The sequence below is a fragment of the Hemicordylus capensis genome, chromosome 1 (assembly GCF_027244095.1).
Source record: "Hemicordylus capensis ecotype Gifberg chromosome 1, rHemCap1.1.pri, whole genome shotgun sequence".
Taxonomy (NCBI): Eukaryota; Metazoa; Chordata; class Lepidosauria; order Squamata; family Cordylidae; genus Hemicordylus; species Hemicordylus capensis.
Genome location: NC_069657.1, coordinates 392,687,015 through 392,708,966, shown reverse-complemented (window position 1 = coordinate 392,708,966; position 21,952 = coordinate 392,687,015). Strand labels below are relative to the sequence as shown.

The window sequence follows — 21,952 nt, the reverse complement described above, 5'->3', positions numbered from 1 at the left end:
GCCTTTCACTTTATTTCCTTAGAGATGTATGGTAGTTTCCCAGAAAAAGGCCCGCCCAGAAAAAGATTGGGCAATTCTTAGTTCCAGAAACTGTTTGAACTTTGTACAGTATGTTTAAAAGTCAGAGCATGAACGGGAGTTTAGCGTGAGAACTCTCAATTAGCGTGAGAGGTTTATGATTAAGGATTGCTATCTCTTTTACAATGTACCTTATTGAGCAAGAAAGAGAATGGACTTTTAAAAGACTGGCCTTTTAAAAGGCAGCCTGACAAGACAGAGGCACCCAGCAAGAGGCGAAAATGGCCGAGAAAATGAGTAATTTGGCTAACAGAATAAATCTATTCTTGGCTGGCTTGAAGGAAAAAGACAAGAAGGAGTTGCTACTTACTTACAAAGGAGTGCTGTATCCTAATCTGCTTTGTAGCTCAGAAGCCTTTGAAGCCTTGGAAACCATGGAAACTAGAAAGGAAGATATGCTGATAGTCGCCTATCCGAAATGTGGTAAGTGCTCATTTTAAAGGGGGATAGCTTAAAGGGAAAAACAGTCATGTCAATTACTTTAAACAACTCAAACCCCAGCCCATCCGCTGTCAATCAAAAGATCTCTAAGGGGGTTTGCAACAGATGAGAATGTCACAATTTAAGACAACTGAAATATGAAGCAGAATAGCATCTGCACAGCTGCCAACACAATAATGTTTTGTAAAAAGCTTGAGTAAACAAAACAGAAAAAAGTATGGTGATTGGGAGGGGTTTGCTTGGGTGGTGGTGGGGCACTCCATCGGCAGGATGCCACAGTAGAAAAAGTCCTGCACCGCAGCCCCTGGTTGCTGCTTGCCTAATGGGAAGGGAAGGGAAGGGTTTCCCATTTGAGCCTGTCCTAATTCGGAGAAGGTGGCCTTCAAATATGGTGAGTCTGACCAGGTCAAAAAGCAAACTTTGAAAAAACCTGGAAACAGAAAGCAAAGCAAATAGATAATCAATATTGTAGTAATAGAAAAAGAGTCTTTATCTGGAATCATGTGACCTGAAAGGTTGTTTCCTAACCCTCATGTTTGTAGATCATGCAGTGGTGAGGGGAAAGCACTTAGAATACACTCCTTCGTTGTCCTTTTTTGTATTTGTATTTTCAACATGTTCCAAACCAAACTCTGGCACCTTAAACCAGTACAAATGCTTAGCCCCCTGGCTCATATCAAGCCCTAAATACATATAACATTGCTAAAATGTAAATGATATGGGGAACTGTCCAGGTGGTCCAAGAGACAGAAAGGATCCAACTTGTTCCTGATAATTTGTATATTGGAAGAAGGCAAATGTGTTGATGCAAGAGCTACAAACACTCTGCTTGCCCAAACTCTTTCTTTCTAAATCTCTTCTTTTCTAATTACTTTGGTGCTTAGCAGGTCTTCTCCTGTTCATTCAAACCACAGCTCTGTATAAATCACTCTGTGGACTTACTCCAGAATAATATAGTTAGGTTTGCATTGTGTGTACGAGGGATGCAACAGGTTCAACCCATAGAAGGAACATGATCATTATGGTGAAAATTCAGTGAAGATGGATAGCAGGTCAGACTAGATCAGGGCTGCTCAACTTCAGACCTCATGTAGATGCTAGCCTACAACTCCCATAATTGTGAACTGCCCAGAGATGTGAGTTTGGGGTGGTATACAAATATGTTTAAGTAAATAAATAAAATAAAATAAAATAAAATAAAATAAAATAAAATAAAATAATCTCTGGCTATTGGCTACTGTGGCTGGGGATTATGGGAATTGTAGTCCAAAAACAGCTGGGGGTCCTATGCCTAAGTTGAGCAGGCCTGGTCTAGATGCTACATGAATTCATGTAGTAGGGATGTGCAGAACCAGTTTGATCATGAACTGGACTGCCATGATCCAGGCCTGTTCAAGCAGCTCAGTCTCAGACTGCTTCAAACTGGTTCAAGCTGGTTAGTCGAACCAACCGGCCCCATCCGATTGGTTTGACCAAACCACATACCTGCAATTCGGTCTAAATTCAGTTTGGACTATGTCAAATGGTCCATGCACACCCGTAGACATGTGTATTAGCACTATCACTTCTCAGCCTTTTGGCTAAGATCAAGTGTGTGTGTGTGTGTGTGTGTGTGTGTGTGTGTGTGTATTAGCACTCCGACATCCTTTTTTAATCAGGAAAAGTCACTTCATCAGAGCCAGCTGGGACTGGAAAAGGGCAGGGCTGATTTTGAGGGTGGGCAAGCTAGGTGGTCTCCTAGGGCATCTGCCTGGAGGGGTGCCAAGCTCAATGTAGTGACTAGATGTTTGTTGAGTGTCCTGCCTGCAGTGAGCTAGGGAGTGGGGGACCTGATAAACTAACCATGAGGGGGAGTGGAAGGCATTCCGTGCCTAGAGCACTATTTCCCATAGGCTAGCCCTGGACAGGAGAAACGGTTGCATAAATCATTACCTACCCATCATTTCTCTGGACCCAGTATGAGCCTCCGTGGTTCCCCCATGGGATCCTAAACATATTTGCTGTAGTCAGGGTATTGTTATGATCAGACCAGACCAGACAATGGCTGCCATTCACAGCAAGGAAGCACCGGTGCAGCAAGAGAGAGCAGCCTAACAGAACTTCCAAACCAACTGCACCAGTGCAATGGGGAAGTGGCAATTTTTGACACCACCTTCCCTTCCCCAGGAAGCCCTCTGTGTCCCCAAAATATATATTTTTGGGTGGCACAGAGGGCTTCCTGGGAAAGGCACAGGCAACAAAAATTGTCGCTGCACAGGTGCAGTTAATTTTGAATAGACTAGTTTGTTAGGCTCAGGTGCGGAGCTTGACTGCCGGCGGCGGTGGCCCAGCTGACCTCTCCCCCCACATCTGACATCAGACGGGGGAGGGGTGTGTGCTTTGGCTCCCGAATGGAGCCTTGTGGCTCAGTTCGGGAATTAGAGTCCAACTCCCGAAGGGGCCACGCAGCCCCTTCAGGAGCTAAACTAAGGCCGGTGCTGCTTTTGCAGCACAGCCAGGAGCGGTTCTTCCCTGCAGGGAAGAGCCGCTCCTGGCTGTGCTGTGAAAGCAGCACCAGCTTTTTAACTCCTGAAGGGGCCAGCAGCAGGGAAGGAAGGGAAGAGCCGTTCCTGGCCATGCCGCAAACGCAGCAGCCATTTAACTCCCGAACGGGGGGCGTGCGTCCCCCACTCGGGAGCTAAACCAGCACCCCCACGTCTGATGTCAGACACGGGGGGGGGCATGTCAGGGCCGCGGCCTGGGTTCTTTGAACCTGTTTTCCCAATGGTAGTTCCGCCCCTGGTTAGACTGCTCTCCCAGTGCACCAGGGCTTCTTTGCTTTGAATATCAGCCACTATCCTTAGGCCATTTATTATCCAGAGGTAGTAAATTTGTATTTGAGCTAAATAACTTCAGATTGTAGACAAGGGTTCTCATGATTAAGTGCTCTTCCATTAAAACATTAAAAATCCTTGCATGTAGAAAATGGTGTGGCTAGGAGAAGCTTAGACTCGAAATGGGGATGTGCCCGAATCATTTCAGCACCTCATTAGAGAGGCAGTGAAATGATTTGGGCTGTTGCAGCCAAAACATTTTGGTGGACGGAAAGCAGTTTCAAATCAATATGAGGAGTCTTTATTGGAGAACTCCATTCTAGATAGGAAAGTGGAGAGATAGTATCTCTAATCTAGCTAGCTAGTTGGATGCAGAGAGATGCTGTCTGCATCTCTGCACACATGGTGCAGAAAGAGAGGCGAGCATGTGTGAGAGGGAGAAGAAAGAAGGAAGAGAGGAAGGGAGGCAGGCAGGCAGGAAGTCCCTGAAAGTAGCAATTCACATATCAAAGGGATAGTGTCAGAGCAGTAGAGAGGAGGAATGACCAATGTCTTGACCCCTCTAGCCCTCTGACTCACTAGTCTGTCCCCCTCTGTCATTGAGGCACGAGGCAGCGCAAAGTTCTGCTTGTGACCCATGAACAACTGGACAGAACTACAAAGAACACTCTGGAAATGCTTCATGTTAAAGAGTTGCCACAAGATACCAATGGGTTACAATATAGTCCTATCATTCCTTAAAGAGGCAAGGGACTTTTTCTTCTATCTACATGTTTTCAGTCTATTATCTTCACCCCTGTAGGGCCTCTAGCATTTCCCTCTTTTTCCTCAGTAATTTCCCTCTTTTTCCTCAGTAATTTTTTTTTGGATAGTCGCCTACCCAAAAGGTTATGATTTTAGATTTTAGTTTTTAGATTTCAGAAGCTGCTGAAACTAGGTACCTGCACAAATCAAATAATAAACCAGAGTTCAGCGTGAGAGCTGTTATGATTCAGAATTGCTCTCTTCCGCAATATCCCTTATTGAGCAAGAGAAGTGAATGAGTGCCAGGTTCTTTTGGTCACATAGAGCTGGACCACCCCTTTAAAAGGCAGCCTGACAAGCAAGAGTTGAGTATGGCAGAGAAAACAAGTAATCTTGTTGACAAAGTAAATAAAATCCTCGCTCTCTGTAAAGAGAAGGAGAATATGGAGCTGCTGTTTACTTTCAAAGGAGTACTTTATCCCAAATGCCTTTGTAGCGCAGAGACCTTTGAAGCCCTGGAAACTATGGAACCTAGAAAGAATGGTATGGTGATAGTCGCCTACCCAAAATGTGGTGAGTGAGTGCCCGCTTTCAAGGGGCAGAGTTAAAAGGGAAAGACATTTGAATAAATTGTGAATAAATAGCCCAGCCTGGTTTTTCCCCATCGTGAGAACCAGTGGGCTTTGTGGGCAAGCCTGGTGGTTCTCTGGCAGCTAGCCCACCAAAGTTGCCCTCACCTTAGCCCAGGTTAGCAGAGTGAGCGCCCCGCTAACCCAGGTTTCCTGATCATGTACCGCCACAGCGTGGCTCTGCACCATGGCAACACACAAGTAGACCCCCGGGCTCAGGGGTCTCTCCAGGATGCCCTGTGCATTTGCGTAAGGCATCCTGGAACTTCCGGGGCCATGCGGCCCCCAATCCCTGCAACCCCTGCCAGTTCCGTGACAGAGCTGGCAGTCTTGTGGGCAGCTGATCTGGCCGCCCAGGGCTGCCTTTTGATCGTCTGTGGGGAGAGCGGGCTTAGCAAAACCCAGAAGAAGCTCCTCTCTCTGATTCTGAGAAGAGCATCACTATCTGACAACTGGCCATTAATTTCTTTAAAAGATTTATACCAACAGAGCCGTCAATCCCTTAATGGCTTGGGCCCACAGTATTTAAAAGAACACCTCCTTCTTCATTAACCCCGCTACCTATTGAGATCTTCGAGGAGGTTCGTCTGAGGGTGGAATGCACTTCCTGCTGAGATTATACAGTAGCTGCTCCATCCCTGTTGGCTTTTAAGAAACAACTACAGACACGTCTCTTCGGCCATGTTTTTTTAGTTAGTTGGTATTTTTATGGATATTTTAATCTGGTTTTTATATGTTCAACTGTTAAATTCTTGGTTTGTTTTGTGCTTGGTTTGTTTAATGCTGTAAACTGCATAGAGACTTTGGTAGTGGGCGGTATACAAATTTATTAAACAAACAAACAACTAAATAAATAATAATCTCAGTGGCTTACATCAGATCACACACACACACACACACACACACACACACAGAGCAATTAAGACAAAAGGAGAGCTGTTCTTGTGGTAGCAAGCATGACTTGTCTCCATAGCTAAGCAGGGTCTGCCCTGGTTGCATATGAATGGGAGACTTGATGTGTGAGCACTGCAAGATATTCCCCTCAGGGGATGAAGCCGCTCTGGGAAGAGCAGAAGGTTTCAAGTTCCCTCCCTGGCTTCTCCAAGATAGGGCTGAAAGAGATTCCTGCCTGCAACCTTGGAGAAGCTGCTGCCAGTCTGTGAAGACAATACTGAGCTAGATGGACCTATGGTCTGACTCAGTATGTGGCAGTTTCCTATGTTCCTATGACAACTGAAATCTGAAGCATCTGCCTAAGCAACACACGTCTATTCTGCAGAACGAGTGAGCAAATAAAACAGCTTTTAAAGTGTGCTGTCAAGTTGATTTCAACTCCTGGTGCCCACAAAGCCCTGTGGTTTTCTTTGGTAGAATACAGGAGGGGGTTACCATTGTCTCCTCCCATGCAGTGTGAGATGATGCCTTTCAGCACCTTCCTATATTGCTGCTGCCCGATATAGTACCAGCTGGGATTCGAATCAGCAACCTTTTGCTTGTTAGTCAAGCATTTCCCCGCTGCACCGCTTAAGGTAGCTAAACAGCTTTTACCTGGTGCCTAAAAGCAGCTGTGTAGCAAGGTTGAAGTGGGCCCCAGAACAATGGGTGAAGACAGGCCCCTGGGTCCCCAGGCAATCTGTCACCTTCTTCTCCCTGCCCCCACCTTGTCTTTGCTGCAGAAACATTACATGGACATGGTGAAAACAAAATATCCTCAGCATGCCCTTTCTCTCAGTTCTATGTAAATAATGTCACATGCTCCCCACACCCTGATCAGGAGTCAGCACTGTCTCAGGGAAAGGGAAGAGCAGAATGTTTCCCAGTCAGCAGGGGAGGGCTCATGGGCCCAGGGACACTTGTCCTCCCTCATTCAATTATAGCTATGCCTATCAAACCTGTCAGATTTCCCCTTCCCCAGTCAGTAGTTCATGGAATCGCTGACTGGGAAAGGGAAGCTCTGCCGGGGCTGACAGGCCCTGTCCTTGGCATTGGCTCTGCCCCTTGCATCTGATGTCAGATGCGGGGCGCATGGCTTGAGGTGGGCGTGTGCTTTGCACATGCAATGGTAAAGGCTAGAGGATGGGGGAGCTGCCAGTGAACTTTGTCCTCCAGCCCCAGCCAAACTCCCTACATCCCTGCAGGGATGGATGCACCACTGCCTCACTGGCTTGCTTCCCCCCCCCACTCCCCCAGCTCCCAAACCCCCCTGCTGCTATTGGGGCTGGGAGCCTGATGGGAATGAGTGCGCACATGCACCCCATCTCTTCATCAAGTGCACCCTCATTCCTTGAAAGCTCCCAGCCCTGACAGCAGCAGAGAGGTGGTGAGGGGGGGACAACAAGGCAGTGACATACCCACCCCCGGTCCCACAGCAGCTCATCCTCACCACCACATCTGCCCTCCTTTCCCCTGCCCAATTGCCAGGGCCAGCTCCTGACCCCAAGAGTAGCAGAGGGACTTAGGACTTAGGCAGCGGGGAGCCAGCTGGTGGCACAGCACCCATGCCCCTGCCCCCGTCTCACACAGTACTGTACCTTCGCATCCCCACTCCTGCGGCCCCTTCGCCCGCTTACTCACCGGGGCCAGCTGGCTCCATCGCGGGCCAGGAAAAATGTGCCCGCAGGCCAGATCCGGACCATGGGCTTTTGCAGGCCTGATCTATATGCACAAAGGACTTTGGAACTTGGTACTGAGGGAGCATTATTACTACTACATTATTTATATACTGCTTTTCTACAATATTCTCAGAGCAGTTTACATCAACAATCAACAAACAAGATGGTTCCCTGTCCAAGCCTAGTCAGCTGGGACCACTGCAATAAGAGAGTCGTTACAATGGGACTTACTTAGCCTGGAGACATAGGGAAGCATAAATCCCTCTGTCTCTCAAACAAGTCCTAGAATTAACTGCAGTAGTATATTCACTCTGTTCTGCAGAAGGGCCCTGGATTGGCCAACAACTCACTGTTCAGAATGTTGCTTTAGTTTATAGTTTTATTATTATTATAGTATTTACTTTTAGCACTTATTATACTAGGTAATCCTACAGAGAGTTTGTAGATATATGTTTGAATTGTTTCTCTGTTTGCTTGGCTGGTCAAAGACCGTAATAAAGACTACCTACCTTTGAATGTTGCTTCTGCTCTGATTGGCTGCAGCAAATCTCAGAGCAGAGATCCCATTAGTTACAATATAACTTTCCAAATCCATAAATATCCTCAAATATGACCTACAATTTAACCTTAGAGTCCCATCCCCCGCATGGTAATAGGGTTGCAGCCTGGGCTGAATCCTGCGTAAAGTGTATGCCTCCCTGTTCCACTCAATGCTTGGGCCCCGATTGTTCTGTCTATATGAGGACTCCTGCTGAAAGGATGATCCAACATATTCAACCCATGGAAGGAACAAGATGCCAAGTCTTTTACCTGGCGTGTACAATCTCCCTTACTGTCACTTGACCTTTTTGACCAGCTGTCATGTGTTTCCATCTGCTCTTCTCCTGGTTCTACTCTGTCCTCTTCTGGTTTATCTGAAATATTTGCACCCTCACATCTTAGGGAATTTTGCTTGATGAACCAGATACCACCGAGTTTCTGTCAGCAATCCACCAGACATCATTTTAAAAGCTGCTCACCAACATTTTTTTTAAGACCCAGAAGTCTAGTTCCAGCTTGGTTCAAGTGCAGCCCATCCCTTTTGTACAGGCCTTACTTGCCCCAAAATGTATCCCAGTGCCTAACAAATCTAAACCCCTCCTCCCGGCACCAATGTCTCATCCATGCATTGAAACCCATCAGCTCTGCCTGTCTCGCTGTACCTACATGTGGAACAGGTAGCATTTCTGAGAAATGGACTTCAATACGCTACCTACCAGCCTAAATTTGGCTTCCAGGACCTCCCGACTACATTTCCCCACATTGTTGATGCCAATGTGCACCACAACAGCTGTCTCCTCCCCAGCACTGCCTAACAGCCTATCTAGACGCTGGGCGATGTCCACAACCTTCACACCAGGCAGGCAAGTCACCATGCGGTCAACACCCTGGTCACAAATCCATCTCTCTATACCTCTAATGATCGAATCACCCACTACAAGGAGGCCCCCACGCCCAGAGGAGTATCCCCTGTGCGAGGGGATATGGGCTCATCATCCGTGGAAGGGGTCCCATCTAAAGGAGCATTTCCCTCTTCCTCAGACTGATGTCCTCCTTCCCTGAGACCTTCATTCTCCCTGACAGCAGAGGAGCCACCAGCCTTGGAGTGGGATGCCTCTACCACATCCCTGAAGGTCTCATCCGCATATCTCTCTGCCTCTCTGAGCTTCTCCAGATTCGCCACTTTGATCTCGAGGGAACGAACTTGTTTCCTGAGAGCCAGGAGCTCCTTGCACCGAGCACACACCCATGACATCTGCCCATGGAGCAAATAGTCATACATGTGGCACTCTGTGCAACACACTGGGATGTGCCCCCTCCCCTGCTGACTTTCTATCTTCATACTGGTTTTGTTTGCTGTTTACAGTATTTAGAGAGAGTTTATTAGAAGGATAGGTCTCAGCTGTAATGGTCAGCTATTTAACTGTCCAAACAGCCTTTCTCAAGAATATGAGGGAGAGATCAGTAATTATATGAGGAAGGGATTTGTACTTACCTTTTCTCCACATCACAGGGGCTTGTTCCAGGCTCCCCTGCACACTTCCCGCTAAACTCCCGCAAAATTCCAATGCCCTCTTTACTATCCCTGTTCGCTATGCTCTCAGGCCTTCACCTCTTAGAGAGTAGGCTTCAAACTAAGACACAGGATGTGGCTCAAAGGAATGCGGGGCCTCCCACAGCCCTAGTTGACTCCACCCCCTCCAGGCAGGGACAAATAAAAACACAGGAGTTTGCGAGCCCTGGCAAATGCTAGCCCTGGCAAATAACACACACAGAGACTAGGACTTATACATTAGCTATATCCATTTATCGAGGTAAATGACCTTAAAACAGTGGTACATATGCTGGTAACCTCCAGGTTTTACTACTGTCGTGCACTCTATGTAGGGCTGCCTTTGTACGTAGTCTGGAAACTGGAATTGGTACAGAATGCGGCAGCCAGATTAGTCCTCTAGTGGAAAACAGAAAGGGATCACATAACACCGATTTTAAAAGAACTGCACTGGCTGCCGATATGTTTCTAGGCAAAATACAAAGTGTTGGTTATCACCTATAAAGCCCTTAACAGCTTGGGCCCAGGGTTTTTAAGAGAGCGACTTATTGTCGTGAACCCTGCCACCTGTTACGATCTTCTAGAGAGGTCTGGTTACAGTTCTGGTGGCAACCCGGGACCAGGCTTTCTCTGTGGCTGCCCCAGGGCTTTGGAATATGCTCCCCAGTCCCCACTGAAATAAGAGCATCTTCTTCTCTGTTTGTTTTCAAGAAGACTCACCCGTTCTTGCAAGCTTTTAATTAGAATTAATTTTAATAACTGTTTTATGCTATTGTTTTTATTATGTTTTGTGGATTTTAATCTGTGACTTTTACATTGTTTTAAATTTTGTACACTGCTTAGAGATGTATATATCAGGTGCTATAAAAATATAAATAAATAAAAATAAATACATTTTCAGTAGATAGAACCTCCAAATTCATCAGCCTGTAGGCTTTTTCCTGGCCAAGAGAAAATGAGGATTGGCTGCAGCTCAGTAGCAGGTCGCAAGTTCCATCCCAGATATCCCAGTATCTCCAGCTGGAACTGAGAAATAACATTGTCTGAAACCCTGGAAAGCTGCTGCCACTAGAGTAGATTATACTGAATTGGTCCATCTAGCTTAGTATTAGGTAGCTTCCTATGTTCAGGCCATCTAGGAATTCTGCCTTTAGGTCAAATTCAGAAGGGCACAGGCCTATGAGATCTAATATATGAGCAAAGGATATAAATCTAATTCCATACACGTGGATGATGCAGTCCATACATAGATTTATCTCCTTAGTGAGGCCTTAGAATCTGCAAAGGATATCTATATTTCTATATTTATAATATCTATAGATATCTATAAATATCTATATTTATATCTATAGTAAAATCTATATTTTACTGTTCTAAAATATAGAAAATATTTTAGAGATATTGTATATATCTGTTCATCTGGAGTATTGGCCACCTTATGTTTGGCAGAATACTGCTGATAGGGAAACTGTTGGGATAATGACCTATGACTTGCTGATGAATACTAACATTTGAAAAGTAAATGCTAGATAATAGTTTATGGACACAGTCCAGCACAATTAGGCAAGTTTATACTTTACTGATTTAAGTACTGTGCTCTGGATTGTGTGTCTTATGACTCTGAAATCACTATGTGGCTCATTAACTTTGATGTTGCAGGTACTAACTGGATGCTACATATTGTAAATGAAATGGTAGATGCGTGTAACAAGGACTTACCACCACCAGAGGGCTTCCAAATGCTTGAATTTAAAGGGCCAGAAGACATTCAGGTCAGCATGAACTCATAAAGGTTGTCTAGCAAATGGTCAGTGTTTAAATGGTCGGAGGCACAAGTTTTGGGTGCTACAGAAATATTTTAAATAAATGTTATTTTAAAGTGTACCACACAGAAATAAGGCACTTTTCGAGTACGGTATGTGGTTGTATAACATTACATTAGAAACAAACTTTGGCTGTTTGGCTTAACCAAGGCGATCTTGGTTAAAGAGTTAACCAGGATCTGGTCCTGAATAACAACAGCGGTTTGACCACGATTGCTCATGAAATCAATGTTTTCACAGCCACCTCCACAGGGCTCAGCAGTCCTGGTTAACCTGTTGACCAGGATTGTTGTGATAGTGAGAACGCAGCCTTTATACAGAGGAAGGCAATGTGTGGCTCTCCAAGGGCTGCTGAACTACAACTCCCATCATCCTCAGCTGTAATAAGTTTTAGCAGAGGGTGATAGGAGTTGTAGTTCAACAACATCTGAAGAGCCACATGTTCCCTACCCCTGCTTTAGAATATGTTGGGTTATAGCCAAGCCATGTCTTCCGCTGCTGCAGAAAAACTTGTGAAAAGGCTTAACAGGGTTTGTGAAAAATAAGTCATTGAATTAATGTGCAATATGCTTCTTCTCCCATTCTCCATTTTATTCTAACAACTCTGCGAAGTGGATTAGGCTGAGAGACAGTGATTCATCCAAAGTCACCCCATGAGTGTCATAGATTTATGCCTGAATGGGGATTTGAACAGAGGATTCCCTGGGTTTAATATAGTTTGTGACAAATAAACACCTTTGAGTAAATGTTTATTTCTCTTTGTAAACCGCCCTGAGCCATTTTTGGAAGGATGGTATAGAAATCGAATTATTATTATTAATTCAATAATTAATAATTATTTATAATCATTTGATATGACTTCATCCTAGGCAATGAAAAACCAGCCTTCTCCGCGTGTTTTTACTACTCACCTTCATTACGATAACATTCCAAAATCTTTTATTAAGAATAAGGTGAAGGTAAGTGGCCACCTTAATTATTACTGTTATTGTCCAGTGTCCTGCTTGCACTCGAAGGCAGGTGTTCAGTGGTGTAGCAACTCACTGCTGGGGCTGCTCCCAGATGGTTGGAGGGGTCAGATGTGAATGCTCAAGGCAGGTATGAACGGCGTGCTGGGGAGACCAGTTCTTGAGAGCTGCTAGGCAGGAAAAAGGCTGCTTGGCACCAGCTAGCAGGACAGGCGATGTCTCCTAGTACTTGCTGGTCTACAGAAGCAGAGTCCAGAACAAGCTGGACTACTGGGTCTGGGACTGAGCTGGGAGAATACAGCTTGGAGAGCTGTTTAACCAGCAACTGATCATCATATTCTTTCGACAATTGGGTATTGCTTAGAAAGGGCAAGGAGGGCCATATGAACACCACCTAATGGTCATCAGTAGGTTCTTCTCCAATTATAATAAACCACCCAGAGACGTAAGTTTTGGGCAGTATACAAATGTTAGATAAATAAACAATAAATAATAGACTTCCGGTTAACGACGCAGAAGGAAGGACGCTGATTCTCTCTGCTCTGCTTCTTATCTTAATAATAAATAATAATCATTTATAAAGACCAGTGGTTTTATGAAGGGGTATAATTGGAGAAGGACCTACTGATGACCAGTAGATGGTGTTAACAGGGTACACATAGGGCCTGTGCAGAAATTTCCACAGTGCTCTAGTTTAGGGATGTGCACGGAACCAGGCGGGAGAGGCTCGAAGGCGGGGTTGTGTGTGTTTCTGCTTTAAGGGTGGGGGAGGGTGCACTTACCCCTCCCTCCACTCCCCCCCACCAGTGCTCCGTGTTTTAAAAGTCCACCAGGGTGGCAGTGTACCTCCCTGCCGTTCCATTGCTCACAACGTGCCCGCACACACGTCTGGTACGTGCAGGTGCATCGGATACTTCCACCTGCTTCTGGCAACAGAGCGGCAGGGAGGTACGCTGCCACCCTGGTTGACTTTTAAAACACAGAGCACCAGCAGGGGAAAAGCAGAGGGAGAGGGTAAGAGCGCACTCCCCCATCATTAAAGCGGAACCCCCCGCCTTCAAACCATCGGAACCTCCTGCAGATCAAACCAGTTTGGAGGCCCATAAAAGGCCTCCGAACCGGTTCCATGCACATCCCTACTCTGGTTACTAAACCCCATATCTCTCTATTCTTAAAGGTAGCCTCTAAATTCAACACCAATCCCCAAGCCATGTAATTTGGTAAATAGCATCTCCCATTAGATACTAAAAGACAAAGAGTCCCAGAGGACATATCTATGGTTTCCCTCAGACCACAAGTTACACAAAGATCAGAGTCAAGCCCACCTATTGTAAATAAATTACTCCACAGAGCACAATGCCCTGTCAAAGTGCAAAACATGGCAACCTATTTTGTCCAGCCACTCTGCTTGAAGAGCTGAAAGTTCTCCAGTTTTGGACAGATAGAGCAGACCTCCCTTCTGGTAATACCCTCTTCCCAATGCTTTTGCCAAACCCTTTTAAGTTCTCACTTAATCCAGCTCTTGATTTCAGAGTTAATATCAATAGTATCATGACCCAATACCTCCTTAGCTGTTAAATCTGCCATTGCATTACCATGTACACCCATATGGGCTGGCATCCAGTAAGAGCTAACCGGGAGCTCTAATAATTACAACTTAGTATTTAAAGCTCGGATCTCATTTATTAGGAGAGACTCATATCCCAGACCTCCATTCTGTATCACTAATAAGCCAGATAGTGAATCCGACAATATCATTACCCTCCATATCTTGGGCCCATTCCAAAGCCAACACCATGACCATCAGTTCTGCAGTCCTAGTAGATCTACCATCTGAGAGCCTATGACTCAGAGATACAGAATGCAGCAGCCACCCTCATCTCCTGTTTTCTAGTCCGTTTTGTAAGTTCTACAAAAGTCATCCCACCTAAAAGAATACTCAAGAACCTTGCTCTTAAAATCCAGTACCCAAATCCACAAGCTCCTTTCTTGAACAATCCAGGTCCATTTCCAGGGGAGTCCACAACCATGCCAAGAAAGAACACATAGGGTTTTAGTGGATACCCTGCTCTGAAGCAAGTTCTTAGATAACCAAGACACAACCATCTCTACACAGGGGACTCACCCAGTTGTGAGCTTCACTGGATCATTAAGCTCCCAGCACAAATCAAACAGGATTTCTCAGACCAAACTGCAGATTTCTCAGCTTGTCCCATAACAAGATGTTCAAAAATGTAAATCCCCTGGCCACTTCACTACCACTCCCTGCATAACACTATAGGGAAAAGCTCCACAAATGATCCTCAAGACTTTTGTCAGAGGAGAGTCTAACCTCTGTTGCAATGATCTTGATGCCAAAGAGTAAGCTTGACAACCATAATCTACCACCAATTGGATAAATACGCTGCCGCTGCCGCCACCGCTGCCGCAACAGCCATCTATCCGCCGCCACCCCTATTCTGCCAGAAATATTCCTTAGCATATTTAGTCTAAGTCTGCGCCTGTCAATCACATACAAAATATGCTGTTGCCAAATTAATCTCTTATCAAAAATCAGCCCCAGGAAATTCCAACAACCTTTGAACCCGGATATCATAAAGCAGCAACTGATCTGAGGAAAGACAAGGCTTAAATGGTAGTCAGCAGGCTCCCTCCTTTCCTCTGACTGCTGAGGGTTCTATCAGTATCACCTGACTTCAGGTCTGTTTAATGTAGACCCCCTCATGAGATGGCCTTTCCATGCTGAGCTGTAGAGCTGCAAGATGTGCACTCCCATGGCTTTATAACTCCAGACGAACTTGGGGCCAGAACCTTTCTCTGGGTCCTGGTGGGGACAAGAACCACTCTCCCTTAGAAGAAAGTTCCAAGGCCTGTGTTCCCCCAGTACCCACTGAAGCAAAGTGGGGGAAAGGGTATGACTGTGGGGTTCTGCTGGCTGGGGTATGGGAGAAGTGGCATCTCGGATTTTGTTTGCCTGGATTCCTATGAAGTCTATTGCAGGGGTGATGGCTTTCCTGACAGGCAGGTCTCTCTGGCTCCCTGTTGTTCCATGTCAGACCCAATGATTTCCAAGATAGCTTCTGCCTCAGGGGTTGACTCCCTATAAGGTTTTGATTCCATAGGTTCATCCTTTGAGGAGACCCTGGTATTCCCAGGAAGAACCTGGACATCTAATAGCATTGCCTGATATAGCTAAATGTGTAGACAATGAATTTGTTATTTCTCTAGATCTTGTAATATAACAGCTTTTTCTATGGAAAAGCAAAAATTAGATCCATTGTATCCTTGGCATAACCGTTGATTGAGATTTTTCCTTCCTTGTCATGTCTGCACAGGTAAGATACCTCTGGGATTGAGTTCTCTTAGATTGGAGGCCTGCCGCATCTTTGTCACATGAGCAAAACCACAGCATATAGAATACAATCCCCCTTCCCTGTCACCTTCCTGAGGATCAGTATCCAAACCAACATGGGGAAAATTCCTTCTTGTACTCAAATATGGCAATCAATTAGATCTTAGAAATGAAGAAAACTGTCTCCTGAATAAGAAATATTACTGGACAGGCAGGCATCTAGCCTACTCCACTACTGCCTCTTATGGCAGCCTCCTATGCCCCAGATGAAAAATCCGCCCCCTACCCCGGGCCGCCTCTACAACACACATACATTTTAAGAAGGATGGGAAGAAACCCTCCCATTTTAATGCATGGGAAGTTCAACATTTCCAACATTCCAGTTGTAGCTTGCACGGATATACTTGCACTATATAAATAGCTCACATTGCTGGACCAAAAGCCAATATACTTCTTGTTATCATGTTAATAGATACTGGTGATTTTTCGAAACCCCAAAGATGCAGCTGTCTCCTATTACCACTTCTACAATAAAAATCCTGTGCTTCCAAATGCCAGCTCCTGGGATGAATTCTTTCAGAAGTTCATGAGTGGTGAAGGTATATTTTTGTTTCAAAACCTGAGCACTGTTTTCGAAGTTTGCTTAATGTGAGGCTTTGTCCAGAGTGTCTGTGTGTTCATCATGTTAAAATGAAACTTAGACTGATTTCGAATGAGTAGGGCTGCTTTTGAGAACAGGGCACAGACACTACTGGCATCTTTCCCCTCTCTTATTTACTAACCTATTGGGAGGCTTTTCAGACCCCAGGCTGTACTGTAGGTTTACTGAGAGGCTTTACTGCGAGTTTGGGGCATAATGGATACTCTGATACAAAAAGAGGAATTTTTTTACCCCGGACATAAATCAGGCTAGGTTCCAATATGGAGGGAAAACCTCAAACTGTGTGTGAAGTGCTCGCTGAAATATCACACAGAATTTGGGGTAAATCTGGCTAATATGTGAACGCATATCCACCCTCCCAATTAGTAAAGGTGCGGTAAAGTCACTGTCTGAAAAAGCTCCAGGAGATTATGAGATTAGTTGAATAACTGGAGTCTCATGCTGACCCACTAGGCAGGTGTCTTTTCCAAAGAGGGAACTTTAATGAATTTGAGAGCATGCTGTCATGGCGAACTCAAACTGGCATACATAAATTTCCACACAATAATCTTTGGTGTGTCTCTTGTTTAAGAATTAGTTCTGAAGATAAATCTAGAGTTTTATTTATACACAAAGGATCTGTTTCAGCCATTAATTCTATGCTTTAAGATCTTAATAAATAACACTTCTGATTTTCTGATTAGTAATATACATGTCAGTTTCACTGGTACGCAGCCACTTGTCTCTTCAGCAATGTGAGCTGCTATGAAAAAATAACTCAGCAAGTGACGCTCTGGCTATGCACAGTTGTCTTCTGCATGCATGTGCCTTTTCTTTGGAGGCCAGCGCAAAACATTTTGTACCAATGACTGTAAGATAAGGATCTTAAATTGTTGTTAGGAAATGGAAAAGTTGAGCAAACCCAAAGGTGGTCCGAACATGGAAAAAACCCTCTGTATTTATAGGGGAAATGGTGCATATGCATATGTGATTCTGAGGGGCCTACAAGTTAATTAGTATTTAGTAAGCAAAACTAAATCCCCATCTTGAAGTGTAAAGGCGGGGTAAACAAATTCTAATATATAAATAACTGGCTGTGTCCCAAGAATGTCTTCTGTAAATAGCTTGTATGAGGGAGTGTTTGCTGATACCTTCAGGGATAGAGCTGTAATTGGGCAGCTGCATGTAAAGAACATGAGCGGCCTACTCTAGAGGAGCTGCCCCGCCCCCTCCATTATGTTGCAGCCCAGCACTGCCCCGTCCTTCTGCCTGCACGGCCCACCTGGAGCTTTCCCAAACGACCACTTTACTTTGGGAGGGTGGGTGTGCGTTCACATATCGACCAGATTTACCCTGAAGAATGTGCAATATATCAGAGAGCACTCCATACACAATCTGGGATTTCCCCTGCATATTGCAGCTGAGCCCAATTTATGTCCAGGGTTAAAAAAAATCCATTTTTTGCACCCGGGTTGTTTTTTTGTTTTTAACCACAACAAACCTGTGGTAAAGCTGCTGTCTGGGAAAGTCCTGGAGCATTCCCAGACAGCGATTTTACCATGGAAGAGCAGTTGTTCATTCACATATCTTCTAGCTTTACATCGAAATGCTTGCAAGCTATTGGGGAGGCGAATTGCCACATTCCACACAATTTGGGTTTTTCATTATACATTGGAACGTAGCCCGATTTATGTCCAGGGTAAAAAAATCCACTTTTTGTGTTGGTGTTTTGGGGCAAATTTGAACTCACAGTAAACCCATGGTAAAGCCTGCTGACAGGAAAAGCTCCTGGAGGAGGAGCAAGCTTCACCGTGGGCAGGGGCGTAGCAAGGTGGAGTGGGCCCAGAGACACGATTTTAAAATGGCCCCCCTCACTGAAGCTCAGCTCATGAAGTAAAGAAATCTTAAATGAGGCTGAGTAGTGGTAACAAAAAGCATAATAAAATTATATATGTATATATATATACACACACACACACACACACACATATATATATACACACATATATATATATATATCCCCTATGTGCCACAATAGATCATCATCCTAAATTATTTTTGAAAAGCTTTTGTAAATTGTGGATGATGCCAATCATTTCATGATGAATACAACTGAAGGGTGTGTGGCTGGGGGAGTCAGTCAAGGCAGTGGGCCCCCAGACAACTGTCTCCCCTTGCCCTATTATAGTTACGCCCCTGACCGTGGGATTAAGATTATGGCAAAGCTACTGGGCCTTGAGTGGCTGCTGTAGAGGCAGCCGGTGAGTGGGGAGGAGGCAACAGGCGAGGGGCATTTGGCAGCCCCGCTTCTCAGGGGCACCCTGTGTTTTATGAACATGTACGTCCAATTACAGTTATGTCTCTGGCTTTTAATTCATGGAAGGCAAACTTAAGATAAAATACATTGTGTTTAGTCAGTCTAGGGCAGGGCTGCTCAACTTCGGCCCTCCTGCAGATGTTGGCCTACAATTCCCATAATCCCAGGCTATTGGCCACTGTGGCTGGGGATTATGGGAGTTGTAGTTCAAAAACAGCTGAGGGGCCTAAGTTGAGCAGGCCTGGTCTAGGACCAATACTGCAATATGTGAGCACTGATGTGAACTCTCTGTTTTCACTGAATCTTATATGGAGTTTCTGCAATAAACTGAAATGAACATAGTCATTTAATTTTATCTGGCTTTGTTATATATTGTTTGCATTTTATTTCAGTGTGTTGGAAATCCTACTTTGACCATGCTCTTGCTTGGGACAAACATATGGATGAAGAAAATATCATGGTTCTCACATTTGAAGATCTGAAAGAAGTGAGCTTTCTTAGAAATTATGCTACACACATTTTTTGAGACTTGTTATGGGAGTAATTAATCAGTCAATTATACCTGTATGATTTAAACCATAAATAGTTTTGAACAAAAAGCATACTTAAAAATATATATGACATACATGTATTGCAGCAAATATAAATTGGGATATTCTCTCCTGTGTGAGAAAAGGGGAAATTGTTCTTTTAAATAATGTTTGCCACCTGAAGTACTTGAATTAAAAATTATCTGAGAAATAATTTTTCATATGCTGCCCAATTAATTATGGAAACATTTTAGTCAGTCACAATTCCCACCCCCCCATAAAAATACATTAATCTAGCCTATGAATTTATCTGGCCTAATTTATTCTGATTTATGTTCTGCCCTATCTATATGTATAAAGAAAGGCTTTTAAAATGTAGATAAAGCATCCAAGATATTTATGGAATCATAACCAACTTTACTGCATTTTTATTTTACAGAATCTTTCTGTAGGTGTGAAACAAATTGCTGAGTTTTATGAGCTTCCTCTGTCCGATGAGATGATGCAGTCCATTGCAGACAAAGCCACTTTTCAATCAATGACTAATACATCCAAAGCAACCCATGGTGAATTTGGTCCTATCCTTTTCAGAAAAGGTACTATTGCAGAGTAACAATGCCATTTAATATACAAGATTTCTTCAAGTAGCATGAGAGCCCTCTGGTGGGGGCATTTATGGTTAAAGCAATGCTTTGTATCTTGTTAAGCTTTACAGTAAATGTTTAATCAATATTCATCTTCCACACTCACAACACAAATATAGAGTAAAACCTGAAATCCTTAAGAAATGCATATCTGTAAGAAATCTGTGCAGAACTGTCGGGCTTCTAGTGCCATGCCTAGAATATGAAGCTCGCCTAAATTTTGCACATCTCTTGTTTTAATTGTCCACAGAATGGGTGGTATCCAAAGAAAATTCTCATTCTCATCATTGTTATTATTCTGTGTAAACTGCTTTGAGAGCTTTTTGTTGAAAAATATATTAATGATACAAAATAAAAATAAGGTGTCCCTAAGACACCCTTTACACAGCCTTGTGATGAAAAGAGGTGCATTTGCATCAACTCTCTCCAACAGAATACCATCTCTCAGAGATTAGTAATTTATTTCCCATGGTGCTGGCAGTGTGGACTGTATAATCAGAGAAGGAGTTCATAGAGTATTAAATGATTGGGTACATTTTCACCTATGCTGTCAAACATCAGAGTTGCCGGCACTGCTGCACCTAGGGTTTATCTCAAGAATACTCCTGCCCATGTATTTTTTATTTACATTGCTAACATAATACATAGTCATCCACCAAATTCAGTTTCTGAACATCCTTTAAACGTGGCCTCATGTCCAGCACTATGCAGTAGTCCAGCCAAGAACAACAGTTGCCTAGGTAATTCTTCTTTAGGAGTGGCTACAGCTAGCCAAAGCCCTTAAAACCTATCGGTTTGGCCTGGCGTTCCAGGGTTTTAAAACTGTTTTATTTATTTTTTCATTGTGATTGGTTTTAAACTGTTTATAAGACTTCTTTGTATTGATTTTTAAAATGACCACTTTCCGGGTTTTGTTTTTGTTCTTGTGCACCACCCAGAGCCATTGGATGGGGCAGTATATAAATGAAATAAATAAATAATAAATAAAATGCACTCCTGGCTATGGAAGACACCTGAGCCTATAGGAGCAGAGTTAGGTCTGGGAGAGCTCTCTGGAAGTTGTAACATATATAAAACTGTAATTTATCCTGCAATCTTGAGCTGTAAAAGAAACATACTTGTTCAGGGGATACAGAAGGCATGTGTTGTTTTGAACAGAAATGTGGAATTTTTGGAAATCTTGAAACTATGTAGATCAACCCCTCCCCCAGGTTCTTTTTTGGCGGGAAAGAGGGAGGGAAGAAAATTTGGGGGCGGGCAGAAATGAAAAATACAAAATACTTTCTTATCCAATCTAAACTTACTTTACTACTTTAAGAACATAACATAATGTTATTGTATGGTGTAGCGGGGAAGTGACTTGCCCAGGGAGCACGAGGTTGCTGGTTTCCCCACTGGTATGTTTCCCAGACTATGGGAAACACCTATATCGGGCAGCAGCGATAGAGGAAGATGCTGAAAGGCATCATCTCATACTTCATGGGAGATGGCAATGATAAACCCCTCCTGTTTTCTACCAAAGAAAACCATATGGCTCTATGGTCGCCAGGAGTCAACACCGGCTCAATGGCACAACTTTACAACTTTATGGTCTGATATATTGATGAAATTTAAAAATATGATTTTAATTCAAGCAATAATTACATATGCACCCAGAGTTAGAGCTGGAACTGCCAGCTGCTGCACCTGAAAGTACCTAAGCATATCTCTAGCTTTTACCAACTGGAAAAAAATTATTCTCCCCCCTGCTAGATTTTTACATGTAAAGCATGTAAAAGGACAATATGCTCACAGTATTCTAAAAATATATATCTGACTTCTAAAGCTCTGTAAATGAAATCATAACTATTAATTCACTTTCATTGTCTCTGTACAGGTGAAGTGGGTGACTGGAAGAGTTTGTTCACTGAAGTTCAAAGTCAGGAAATGGATGCAAAATTTGAAGAATGTTTAGCAGGAACAAAACTGGGTGTAAAGCTAAAATATGATAAATACTGCAAATTTTAAATCTTGGAACTTTGGAAGTCGTTGATTTAAGCCAATTAGTTTTTTTCTCTCTCAAATAAGAATGAAATGAATAAAGTGATCTATACAGTTACACAGAACATTTTGATAATTTTAAAAATGTGTTTTAATAATTTTATTGTTTTTAATGTATTTTAATTTGTAACTTTAAAATATTTTAAATTTTGTACACCACCTAGAGATATGCATATCAGGTGGTATAAAAATATGATAAATAAATAATAAATAAATAACATTAAGAATA

General features: G+C 43.7%; 1 protein-coding gene across 1 annotated transcript; it reads left to right on the top strand.

Annotated features, from left to right (window-relative positions):
• The first annotated feature begins 104 nt into the window (after window positions 1-104).
• On the top strand, window positions 105-21,952 carry LOC128347961 (sulfotransferase 6B1-like). Its single transcript, XM_053303348.1, has 7 exons — window positions 105-501; window positions 11,069-11,181; window positions 12,102-12,191; window positions 16,025-16,151; window positions 18,902-18,996; window positions 19,479-19,635; window positions 21,560-21,952. Exons 1-7 carry the CDS (start codon window positions 300-302, stop codon window positions 21,688-21,690), a joined length of 915 nt encoding a protein of 304 aa, XP_053159323.1. The 5' UTR covers window positions 105-299; the 3' UTR covers window positions 21,691-21,952.